The following is a 12553-nucleotide window of genomic DNA, read 5'->3' as shown; positions in this document are numbered from 1 at the left end:
TCAACATGAGTGAGCTGCTCAACCGTTCTCTAGGTTCAGTTTCACTCTAAGGTCCTGAAGTGCCACAGGGTAGAGAGAGTCTGAGAATTGCAGTATGTCTGAGGCTAGAGGAATAGCTCAGGTCCTGATGCATATTAGAGGATAAATGCGTGTTCAGATACCTGAAGCCTACTTGCAAGTCCATAGCCGGATCTGGTGCTACTGTGTTTTAACTCAATACCATTTAAACCACATGTGTTTTTTCTGTCTGCAAAGATCCATGGGACTTGAATAGGTATCTGTATGTGTTAGCTTATTCAAGAGGGGATTTAGTTGCTCATCATGAATCTGTTAGGAAAAGGTCAAAAGGAGGAGTCTCTCCTTGCAATGTTTTGCCAGATATACTAGTCTCAGAGCCTTTGCAACATTTCCTAATTTACTGGACTTGGAAGTATAGCATGTGTGTACTTCACAGAATTGATAGCTTAACCATAAGCAGTGGAGGAGCCCAAAAGGGCAGGACTAGTTTGCTGCCAGGTTGATCTTATGTTGGTGCTTTCGTTAATAGCTCTCTGCAGCTGGAGAGACAACCTTTCTTTTAGTTTTACTTTTTCAGAATAAAATGCGTTTGAGTCCTGATTTCTCTTCATCCTGTAACTAATCCCACTTGGCCTCCCATCATGCATAGATGATAGGTACGCTGCCACTGTGGCAGGCTCTGATTGGAATTCTATTCATGCTGTTACCTGAAAGGTTGCTAGGCTACATCAACAGGCTCTAGTAACCAGGAATGAAATGAGAAAGAAGGCTGAATATTAATAAGTTGATCCATAGTAGCTTTTATGAGCATCACTACAGTTCACTTAAGAACATACTATGCCTGTAATCAGGGAGAGGAGAAGGATACTGAAGTAAAGGTTTTTGCTAATTTGATTACTGAAACAATATAGAATCTAAAGTATCCAAAGCTACTAGGTCACATTCTGTGACTATGCCATCCTGTTTGAATTCTGAGCCATTCATGGCAGTTGTCTGGGTAGAAGGTGGCATGTTTCTGTTTCACATCATGCCAGTTTAGCTTAGTAGTAATCTGAGGTAGTGCTTCCCAACTTGAGTCTGTGGACCGCCATCTGCAAGGGTATTGCAGGGGCTCTGGAAAAAAATAAAACATAATTAATGTTAATAGAAAATAAGTTTGTTTAAAAATAACTGATTGATTGTACTTTTGCAATTTATTTAAATATCTTCCAATAATGTTGTTAATTGCTGTCTAAAAAGCTAGTCTGTGGTTTCCTATTCCATTTAATGAAGTGTACATAGCAGCTAGAAAAACTGGCTTTTATAGGGGTTCATGAATGGTTGTGGGGGTGATTAGAGGTCTGCATTAATGAAGAGGTTGGGAACCACTGTTCTAAGGGGTTGCAAGCAAACTTGGAGGACACTCATGATCCTCATTACGAATCTTTGGCGGGGGAACCTCTTTCAACCAATTGCTTGCATATGGCCATCTGAGGTCTGATTTAGAGAACAGGGGTTATAGTATGATACTGTGAAGCACTGCTCCTAGGATGGATAGTCAAGCCCTGCTGTGGTCTGAAATACAAGCAATATCTGTTTGGAATGGGCAGGAATGACTACTCTTAGTAAGAGTTCTGCAGAAGTTAGAGATTCAGACAAGATTATCTGGCCATCCAGAAAACGTGGAGTAACACGATTTGCTTCTCTTCCTCAGAAATTTGATGAACTGCTGCAGCTTGCGTCAAAGGGACAACATTCAAATGTTGACATGCTGGTGAAAGATGTGTATGGTGGGGCCTACCACACGCTGGGACTAAGTGGAAATCTAATAGCTAGCAGCTTTGGGAAATCTGCCACAGCGGATAAAGGTACTAGAGGCTGGTAGAGGGAGGCTAACCAAGATTTGCTGTTCAGATCATACTAATATTTTGCCTTTTACTTTAATATCCTGATTACATGAATATTTGTGACACTTTCAGATATTGACAGGATGAGACTGTAGCTACCAACCTCCCCTGTACCCGCTTCCCTGTGTCAGAGGGTTTTTTATGGTGTTGGGGGCTTTATAAGGAACAATGTCTGTTCTGGCTCGCTTTTTCAAGACTAGTTCTTTCTTGCTAGTGTAAAGAAATGGATGCGACAATGTCCTTTCTGGCTCTCTGAAGATTTGACATTAGTATCTGTCTTCAAAGAAGTAGGATAGCTTAAGATCCTCTTTTTCTGCTCTGCTGTAAACTCCTAAAGAATCTGTCCCTTGTGTTTTAATGACACAACTGATTGTAAACCTAGATTTGTCCTCTTCCATACTGGGCAACTAGTGTATCAATTGAGTCTCGTCCCAAAGGGACCTAGTGTAGCACTGTGTTCCTACAGTGCATTTATAGGGTCACAAGAATCTTAATGTTCAGTATACTTTAGTAGTGATGGGATTGTGTAGATTTTAGGGAAAGACACAGATGATACTTCTGTTAATCCAAGAGCAGCATTCACTGATTCTGGCTGGAGCTATAAGGAAGATCCCAACTATTAAACAGTTCTAGGATTTGCTGAACATAAGGTTTTGTGGTCACATCTGGTTTGAAACATCTAGAGACCATGAAATCTAGGAGCCAACAAAGGGTTAGCTTTTCATTCATGACTTCTGAAGTAGCTAAATTGAGTTCATGTAATTTATTGTGTATGGGTCTTCTGGGTGGTGCTGTTTTCCAGCAAGGATGCTAAAGATAACAGAGTACTCTGCTCATCTGGTAGTTGCCACATTTTGCCTTCAACAGGTTTCCTCTTGTTACACAGATATGATCCAGTATATGTAGTCCACAGAGTGCTTTAAAATAAAAATCTTTACACAACTTTATTTTTATGGGCAGTAAATTTAGCCTTTCTAGCCTGGAGTCTTCAGATAATTTTTAAACAAAAAGTCCTAATTTCATAAAACTAGCTAGAGCCTAAAATCTAAAAAATTACTTCAGATTAATGGAAACATTTCTATTTTGAAATATATTAAAACTCTACTATAATTAGCTTAAACTTTGAAAAACTATTTTTGAACCAGAAAAACAAACTTCCATTTAGAACACTTAGGCTGTGGCCACACTAGCAAGTGATGTCAAAAGGGGTAATTCTGATGCATCACTTCACAAAGAAGTGACTACACACACAACGCAGATCAACATTTCAATCCGCAACATCGAACAGACCCCTCTCGTCATTTTGAAATGGAGCGGCTACATAGCCCAGGCTCCTCCTTTCGAAATAACGGGGCAGGAAATGGTGAGGGCAGGGTCAAATGGCTGACAAGCCCTTCCTGGAGCACTGGCCAGCCACCCTCTTAAGGGGCCCCTCCCAAACACCCCTCTCCATGCACATGCTGAGGACCCAGGCTGCTTGCAGCATGTGAACTCCCGCAGAGCACAAGCAGAGCCTTGCTCAGCCCCAGCACCGCAGCCTGCCATGGACCCGCAGCACTTTATGGACGGGGATATCCTGGACATCATCTCCAGCCTGATGGCCATGCTGGCAGCATGCCACTTCAGGCTTTGTGCTGCCCACCATGTTGCTGCCCTCCTGCGTTCCCCCCCCCACCAGTGCATCAGGAGCACCCCCCTTCCCCAGGCCCACCATCATCTTTGGCAGTACCCCACCAGTGGGGAATGGTGGGACGACGAGCGGTGGCTCCACAACTTCCAGGTGACCCAGGCCACCTTCATGGAGCTGTGCCAGTGGCTGGCACCAGCAGTTCACCACTGGGATACCTGCATGTGGCCTACACTCCCCCTGGAGAAAAGGGTAGCCATCACCATGTGGAATCTAGCCACCGATTAGGGGTGGGGAAGGCCACCATCGGGGTCATCCTTCATGAGGTAAGTCAGCCAGCGCCATGCACCCATGGTGGGGCCCAGACAGGTGCCTCGAGGAGGGGGCTCCAGGGAGGGCGTTCCCCCCTCTGCCGCATGCTGCTGCACACTCACGGGCTCCTGTACTCTCCACCCCTTGCAGGTCATCAAGGCCGTCAACAGGATGTTCCCGTTCCACCTTATCTGCCTGGGGCACATGGACACTGCCATGTCTGGGTTCCAGCAGCTGGGATTCCCCAACTGCATCAGAGCATTGGGAAGCACCCACATCACCACCCGGGCCCCACCACACAGTCGAGGATTTTACATCAATTGAAAGGGCTACCACTCTGTCATCCTCCATGCCCTTGTGGATGCCTAAGGATGGTTTACGGACATATGCGTGGGCTGGCAGGGCAGGGACCACAATCCCCACGTCCTGTGGAACTCATGGCTCGGCCACAGGATGGCCAGTGGCACCTACGTCCCCCCCCCCCCATAGGAGCCCGAGCTCCTCCTGCTCAGCAGTGGTCATGGTGGCTGGGAGGAGAGTGGCGAGGGCGGGGGGAACAGGAGGGGCATTAGGAGAAGAGGTGGGTGGGGCGGCACAGGAAAGGCCATGCATGGAGTAAGTGGCTGGGCCAGGTGGTTAGCAATGGCCTGGGACAGTGTGTCCCAGGCTGCCCGCTCCATGGAGAGCCATTCCCACAGCAAGCAGATCTGCTCCCACCACGCAGCCATGTGGGCTACCACCAGCTCATCAGCCCAGCTGCAGTGGCGTGCCTACCCAACATAGTGCCCAGTCCCGGGGGGGTGTCACTCCTTCCCCTTCCTTGGCCACTATGGGGCTCCTTGGCACATCCAGGGGGCTGGGGTGGCTCATGGACGTCGAGGCTGTGAAGACATAAGGAGAGAGGGTGGTGCCCTGTCAGTCATGTGAACACAGGTACTGTGGGCCAGTGGCTGTGTCCCCACCGCAGTCCCTCCCTGCTTTTGGTGGGGCGCCCTGGGGCGGCCCTGGCGCTGTGAGGTCCATCCACGCTGGGCCATTGATGGTGCTGCTCCGCCCCACCATAGGCATGTGCCCCATGTGGCTGTCCATGGCCCAGTGCAGGGATCCCCTGTGTGTGCAGGCTCCCCACCACCACCCCCGACAGCAGTCACGGCCATCCCTGGCCTGTGGCCACGTGCCCAGGCCCACACCAGTAGTGTTGGGGACCATTTCCCCTTTATGCCTGGGGCACCCTATGCCCAGCCTTACCTGAGGGTGCCTTGGGTGGTTTGGGGGAGGCCTGAGCAAAGGTAGCCTGGCTGTTGCCCTCAGATGACTACACTATGTATAGCTGCCCGTTGCTCCCACCTTTGCTGTTACTGTGCCCATTGTCGGCTGGCAGCTCGGGGTCCAGGATCAGTGGTGCAGTCGAGGGTCCTGGCTGTGGCTCCTCGCCCTGCCTTTCTGGCCTCGCAGTGTCCTGTCTCTCTTCTGGCAGGTTAGCTTCCCTGCAGCCAAGGAGCAGGTGGAGCTCCGTGAAATAGGGGCAGGTTGCGGGTGCTGCCCCCGACTACCAGGCTGCGTTCCTCACCTTCGCATAGCCCTGCCGCAGCTCTTTTACTTTTGAGTGGACCTGGTCGGGCGTCCAGAGTGGGTGCCCTTCATGGCCAGGCTGTCAGCGAGGCAGGCGAAGGTGGCTGCATTTTGCTTGCATCCCTCCATTCACAGCAGGACCCCAGATGGCCAGCAGGCCCCAGATCTCTGCCTCCAGCCACCGGGGGCCCCTCCTCTTTGGGAGTTCTTGGGGGGGCCCTGCTGCCCAGTATTTTGGGATCCCTCAAGCTCCTGGGGGTCTTGCCTGCTGGCCATGGTTCCAGGAGAGGCGTTTCTGGGGGTGCTTGAGAGTGCTGTCTGGGGTTCTCGTGCTCCTATGGCTGGTAGCACAATGAGCTTCCTGCACAGGGTTTCTGTGTCCCTGCAACTTTAAGACACTCGGAGCTGACTACCATAGAGTGGCCAGGGCGTCTCTGTGCTCCAGGGAGGACTTATTTCAAAATGGCGACTGATGGAGTGACTACACGTTTCATTTCTAAATATCAAAATTAACACCTTTTTATTTCAAGGTTGATTTTGAAACGAGCAATTTGTGTGTAGTCGCTCTGCTGCTCATTTCGTAATGGCCCCTCGTTTCGAATTTGCTTTGGAAATGACCTGCTAGTGTAGCTACAGCCTTAAAGAAATGAGTGTTTCAAAGTTTGGTTTAGTTTGAGTCAAGTTATTGAAACTGATCGTTTCCCACAAAACTTGTTTCAAGTGGTCAATATTTTCTAATGAAAAATGGGGTTTTTTTTGTTGTTTTTTGGGGGGGGTTTTTTCTGAAGAATTCCTATCCAGCTCTACTAGTTGAACTTCTTTCCCTGAAGCCAGATTCATTCCTCTTCTAATTTAAAGAAGCTGTTGGTGCTACCCTATGAAGTTTTGCCCATAACCTGTCTAAATATAATGTCCACAGGGGCATGATTCAACTATCTTTAATATGTTTATTATTTCTTTCCTTTAGAATTTTCTAAAGATGATATGGCAAAGAGTTTACTGCACATGATCAGCAATGACATTGGACAGCTTGCCTGCCTATATGCTAAACTCCATAACCTGCACAAAATTTATTTTGGAGGATTTTTTATTCGGGGTCACCCAGTTACCATGCGCACTATCACCTACAGTATTAACTTCTTCTCCAAGGTAATAAAAACTAAGCTCTCTGGAGCACTATAACAAGTCTTGAATATTTTTTTCCCAATTTGCTGCAAGCTCTTAACATAGTTGTTTCAAACTGACAGCATGATTAGAGTAATGAAGTGAATCTGTAACACATTATTAATAATGAATGACCACTGACTGGAGCCATCCTTTACTTAAGGTGAAGTGCAGGTAGAACCTCTCTAATCTGGCAGCTTTGTGACCTGACCAGTTCTGGACAAGAGAATTTGCCGGACCATGGGAGGTCAATAATGTCTAATGGCACTATCAACACTTCACTGCTTACTGGGCCCTTTGAAGATGTTTATGGTTAAATTACAACTAAACAACAGCACAGAACACTGAGAGCCAGGACTGGTGGCTGGAAGCAAACTTTATGGGATTACATGAAACTTGGCCACATGTGTGATAAGTGGTTATCTGGCTAACTAAAATCATGCCAGTTTAAGGATGTTTCCAGACAAGAGAGTTCCAGATTAGAGAGGTTTAATCTGTAGTACTAGAAAGATCAATTGCAAACAGTTATTCAGCGTAGGTGTTTAGTTATTCAGTCTCCGTTATCCTGTAGCTACTCAGCATTGATCCTTTCCATCTTCCTTGCATGCTACCATGATTATTCAATTCCTCTTGCTAATTTCACAATCCCTTGTCAAATTCAGTGTGAGATTCTTCTTCTGTGATAAAACCTGCAACTAATATCAGCTTTAAAAATACAAACCGCCATTCCTTCTAAAATAGCTATCTGAAGTCACTGCAGAGTATCATTTTTCCCTCATTCTAGAGTTTTGTGAGCTGAGAGGGTAGGTGAAGTACAGAGCAAAGACGTGGTTTTAGATCTTTTGGTTTAGCATAGTGGAGACTAGTCTCTATCTGTGGTGGTTTTATACATTTAATGGTATTGGTATCCCTTGGGCATCAGTACTTGGAATTTTTTCATTCTCAATTCAACCCTCCAGGGTTGGGTCTCTGGATCTTTTTTCAGTTTCTCTGTGTTCTCCCTCTGTCATACCCTACAATGCCTTTTATAGACTAGCTGAAAACTTTAGGAAACTTCTAGCTTCCTCCTTTAAATAGTGTGAGTTGTGAAGTCATTTCTGGTCTTCTGCTGTACCCCAAGCAGATGTTAACATTCGTTTGTGAGCAGCTCAGAGAGAGGGGCGGGAGGGGGAGGGGAAGGGGGTGTGTACGTGTACACACGCACAGGTTTATTGGCTCTCTCCATTTGCGTGGCTTTCCAATTTGTGGTTTTTGGATCTTGAGAGCCAGTGTGACATGAGAGAGAATGAAGTAGAGGAAGGAAATGAGTCATGGTTTAGAATGGTTGGGACATGCACTGCCAAAGGTGAATGAATGTGCCAAATGCCCTGACATTTATGCACTTTCAGGCAAGAGGAGTTAAATATCCATGGGAAGTCGCAGTAGCTTTCTGTAACTGAAGCACAGGATAATTACACTTCTGTTCAGTCTTAGAACAAACTGCATATTCCTTCTTGCATCTCCCTGGCTGTCTGATAATTTTGGGCTGGTAGGTGTAAGTAGCACATGCTGAAAAGACACGTTTCAAACATGCCTTCTGCAGCGCCATTGAAATTGTGTTAGACTGTAGCATGGATACAATAAAATAATTTAGCTGGTTTGTCTGTGTTATACTTAAGTGTAAATTAGTGACAAAGTACATGTTAGCAACCAGGGGCCATCCAAATGCAATGTTTCATATTGTGGCAGGGAGAGGTTCAGGCATTGTTCCTGAGACATGAAGGCTACCTGGGAGCCATTGGGGCATTTTTAAAAGGAGCTGAACAAGACAGTAAGTACAGCATTGCTATGTTCTGTATATGGAGTGTTCTGAAATGTCAGTGTCAGTCCAAGCTTCTTTCAAGAGGCTGCATGTAAATCATTGGTTAATCAAATGTTTGCCATTAACAGCACAGATTTATTTTGTAAACATTGACTTATTTTCTTCTGGCAAGGGGCTCTTGATTTACTGTACTCCATTTCCTTGCTCCACACTGAGATGCTTAAAGGATTTGTTGATACTTCCCCTGCTGTGACTGTGCCAAGAGTAACCTCCTCTCTAAAGGCAGAGGGAAAGCCAGGCTTTTGTTTACCTCCTCCTCCAGAGAGGATAGTTTCTGAATATATGGCCAGCCTGCTAGTGTAGAAATAATGGAATTATCAAATTTTGCTTTTTTTGCCCATGAAAATGCCTCAGTAGTTGGAAGGCATTTATCTGCTCCTAGAATTTGTCAGTGACAGGCTGCTATTGCTGCATATTGCTCTCTCTGTTTAGTTACCACTATTTGGAGTTGCTGTGTGAACAAGCCACTCAGTTTGTGTGTTAGCCCAGTGCTCAGCAACCTTTATCACCCTGTGGCACACTCCAGTACTCATTATAATTTCACTGCACATCCAATATATATAACCCAATCCCCTCCCTCTCTGCCAGAGCCAGACACTCCCAGCTCCCTGGTATAACCCAATCGCCGCTGCTCTGACTGCGTGCCCTCCACCCGCTCCAGAACCAGGCATACCCAGATCCCTGCTACAATCCAGTTCCATCTCCCCAGAGCCAGGCACCCCCAATTTCCCAGCTCAAACTTGATGTCAGCAACTCACTGGAGCCGCGGCTGCTTCTGCCACACACTTCTTCCACCAAGCACTGGGGCATATACTCAGAGCCGCTGATCGCATGCTCCGCGTGCGAATTCTCAAAATACAACAGCATGCTGTGGACTGCTTCACGGCACATGGGTTGTGGAGCAGTGTGTGAAAGTGAGAACAGACTGATTGGGGTTAATAAAATTTATCCAGTGATCTCTGCATTTACAAAGATTATTAATCCCCATAAGGCTCCTGTAAAGCAGGAAATTCTCACATCTACTTCATAGAGAGGGAAAACTAAGGTACTAAGAACCTATGTAAATTGGTGGAAGTTCTGCAGATCTGGGAGAAAAAACTAGAAATCTGCTGCTACACAAGACGTACTTCTGTAGGTGTGTATCCCACAGTGCATTTTTTCTGTTTATCGAAAGAACTACTTCTTCCTAGAAGGAACTTTAAAGAGTTTGTTAAACTAATAGGTTGCAGTGAATTCTTAAATATAAGTTTTAATATCACTGTCAATTGAGATTGTCAAAGGTTTAGAAATAAAAATAGGGACTTATTTTTTTTCTTGGCACTCTCTAATTCACTTGATAGAATTCCCCCATTGCCCCGACATTTTAAAGTTTACTTTATTAAAAAGTGGTGATGTAACAATTTCTGAAATTTAGGAGCTTCATCTACACTAGAGTTTTGTCGACAAAACTCGTGGCACATCCACACTAAAAATGTGTTCTGTCGACACACCGTCAACAGACCTTGGCACTTGTGTCTACAGCCGTTTGCATCTCCCTCCATGAGCCAGAACTCCTTTCTCAACAGAATCTGTCGACAAAAAAATCTGTGTGGATGCTCCCGGTGGCCCTCCATCAACAGACAGGGTTTCTGGGTCACCAGCAGTCCTGTCTGCTGTGCAGCTGCTTTGTGGACAGAACAGATTGAGAGAGCGATCCACTTTTGTGTCTGGACGTGATCTGTGGACAGAAGTTTTGTCGGTAGCTTCTGTCGACACTTTGCTGTAATGTAGACATAGCCAAGGTTTCTTGGCCCTTCCTGATTTATTTTTTTTTCCCCCAGTCCATAAGAAGCCCAAATTTCTAATTAACTGGATAGTTGAGTAACTCTGCACCTTTTTAGAACACTTATTTCCATCGCTATTTTCCCTTACATTTGTCTTTATTTAAAACCTACACAGAGGCATATACAAATTAAAATCACTTGTGGTGTAGATAGTCTTACTTTCAGTTTATGGCTTCTCTCTATCTTTGTTCCTCCAGATCCCAACCAGTACAGTTGGGGAGAGAATTATGCTGGAAGTTCTGGCCTTATGAGCACTTCACCTGATTTCTGCCCCATGCAACGTGCAAGAAGTGGCACGGTAAGTTACTGTCTTTCTAGGATCAGAAATTACTGTCTTCCCCGATAGATAATTTGGAACCCTCCGTGGGACTTCGTGACAGCCATAAAAGTAGCCAGCTCTTCACCACCATCATTGGACACAGTCCTCCTCATCTTAAATAATAGTTCAAGAACCCAAGTAAGAAGTCATTTGTAGCCTGATTTCTGCCCCCCCGCCCCACTCCTGCCACCTCCTCCTCCCAGGAAAGTTAGTCCATTCATTGTGGTCATTTAAAATTAATAAGACAGCCTAAGCAAGTCAGTTATATATACAGATGGCCACATAGACCCATAGCTGTCTGAGTTGTAAATTAGTCCAATAGTTTTGCATGGAATTCTGAATGGCAGCTGGTATTCTGTATCCTGAGAACTGAGCCCAACATTTACAAGTAACATTTTTTGAAAAGCAACTAAATAGAAAATAATCAGCGTCTCAACTCGACATGCAAAAGCCAGTGTTTTTTGGTTTTTGTTGTCGCCATTGCTGTAGCTAATGCCTAAAGCAGTGTAAGTAGTACACTGAACTATTTCAGATGTTTGTAATGTCCTTTAGCATGACCCATAAGCTTGATCTTGAGTCTCCACAGGTGGAAAACCCATTTCTATGTGCTGTACTCTTCCCATTGCTGTAGGTAATGGCGATAAAATTCTTAAGTAAATGAGCTGCAATTAATGTTAATTTTGAAGTCAAAATACTTTTGATTTGTATGTTTTATAATCCATCTTGAGTAACAGATCTAAATTTAAAAAAATCTGGAAGTTCACGTACACAAGATGTTTGTTTTTCTTTTTAAAAAAAAAAGTGTCAAAGGTCTACCAATGCCAAATTCTGCTGACTATGGCTGTATCTAGGAAAGGAGTAGTACATATGTTAGGAGTGGTGCTCAGAGAATGTGTGTAAAGCCACTGAAATACAAAACTTGGGTGTGTCTGTTGTACATATTATACAAAGGTGTATCCAAAACATGCAGTTTCATTTGCATAATAGAGCTGTGCATTAGAAAGGGTTGTTTTCTTTTTAAATATGCAGCAGACTATTTGTACATGTGCAACTAACTGCTTGTGTGTGTTGCCTGTTCTTAAACACTTGGCCTAAATGTTGTTTTTCCTGTAAGTTTAAGGACTTTGGGGAAAGGAGAGCAAATGGAAATGTGTGACCTGAAATGGGGGGATGAGAGAAGGAAGAAAATCACCTTTTACTGAAGGGAAAGCTGTCTGCTTGAATACTGCTTCAGAATGAGCACATCTCTCGTTTCACCAGGGAATCGGGAATTATCAGAAACGGTTTAGTTCGTGTGTGTTAAATGGATAAACCTAAGATGTCAAGGCAAAGCTTTAATAGTCGTGGAACTATTCTTTATCCATATCCCATGCACTCTCCAATGTATTGTGTGTCAGCCCCATTACAAATTAATCTTACTGGGTAAGCCTATTCGAGATAGTTTTACTGAGGAGTATAATTTGACCTTTATTTTTACTTAATCATTTCCCAGTTTGACATGTTTGAAATGGATCGGTTGGAGCGACCACTTGTTAACCTGCCCTTGCTAAAGGACCCAGCCACGTACATCCCTGACACTGTTGACCTCACTGATGATGCCATGGCCAGGAAATATTGGCTCACTTGCTTTGAGGAGGCTTTGGATGGGGTAAGGGTCACAGTGCAGTAATGTGTGTCTAAGTATTTTCCTGAATTGACAGATTTTTTTTTTCTGTGGGCTGATATGGATGAGGCCAGACTACTAACCTGAACACACAATTACAGTTGGTGGAGGATAGGCACCTTCTCCTTCTCATGGAAACAGATGCTCTTGCAAATCTTATAGAAGTGTTGGTGCAGGTCCTCTGGACACTCTTACCTCATCATAGTTGTGTTTTTGTCTTTCTAAAGCATTTTATTGTTTAAATTCCAAGATGATAAATGCCTAAAGGCCAAAATTTTGCTGTCCGTATTCTTTTAAGCAGTCCCACG

At 45.0% G+C, this 12553-nt stretch overlaps 1 protein-coding gene across 5 annotated transcripts in view; it reads left to right on the top strand.

Moving 5' to 3' along the window:
- The window catches only part of PANK4 (pantothenate kinase 4 (inactive)), a 42845-nt gene that overhangs the window by 17179 nt on the left and 13113 nt on the right, over window positions 1-12553 (top strand). For 4 of the 5 annotated variants that reach the window (XR_012648683.1, XR_012648684.1, XM_075018115.1 and 1 more), the window contains 5 exons: window positions 1712-1865; window positions 6383-6564; window positions 8308-8389; window positions 10461-10561; window positions 12075-12230. Coding sequence is in view for 3 of the 5 variants with exons in the window: in XM_075018115.1 (XP_074874216.1) it covers window positions 1712-1865; window positions 6383-6564; window positions 8308-8389; window positions 10461-10561; window positions 12075-12230 (675 nt within the window). In the remaining 2 variants the exon portion in view is untranslated. The remainder of the gene's footprint in view (window positions 1-1711; window positions 1866-6382; window positions 6565-8307; window positions 8390-10460; window positions 10562-12074; window positions 12231-12553) is intronic. The other variant, XM_075018114.1, reaches the window with a different exon arrangement.

The sequence above is a fragment of the Carettochelys insculpta genome, chromosome 23 (genome assembly GCF_033958435.1).
Source record: "Carettochelys insculpta isolate YL-2023 chromosome 23, ASM3395843v1, whole genome shotgun sequence".
Lineage (NCBI taxonomy): Eukaryota > Metazoa > Chordata > Testudines > Carettochelyidae > Carettochelys > Carettochelys insculpta.
Note: the sequence above shows the minus strand (reverse complement) of the source record. Positions and strands in the feature narration are given on the sequence as shown.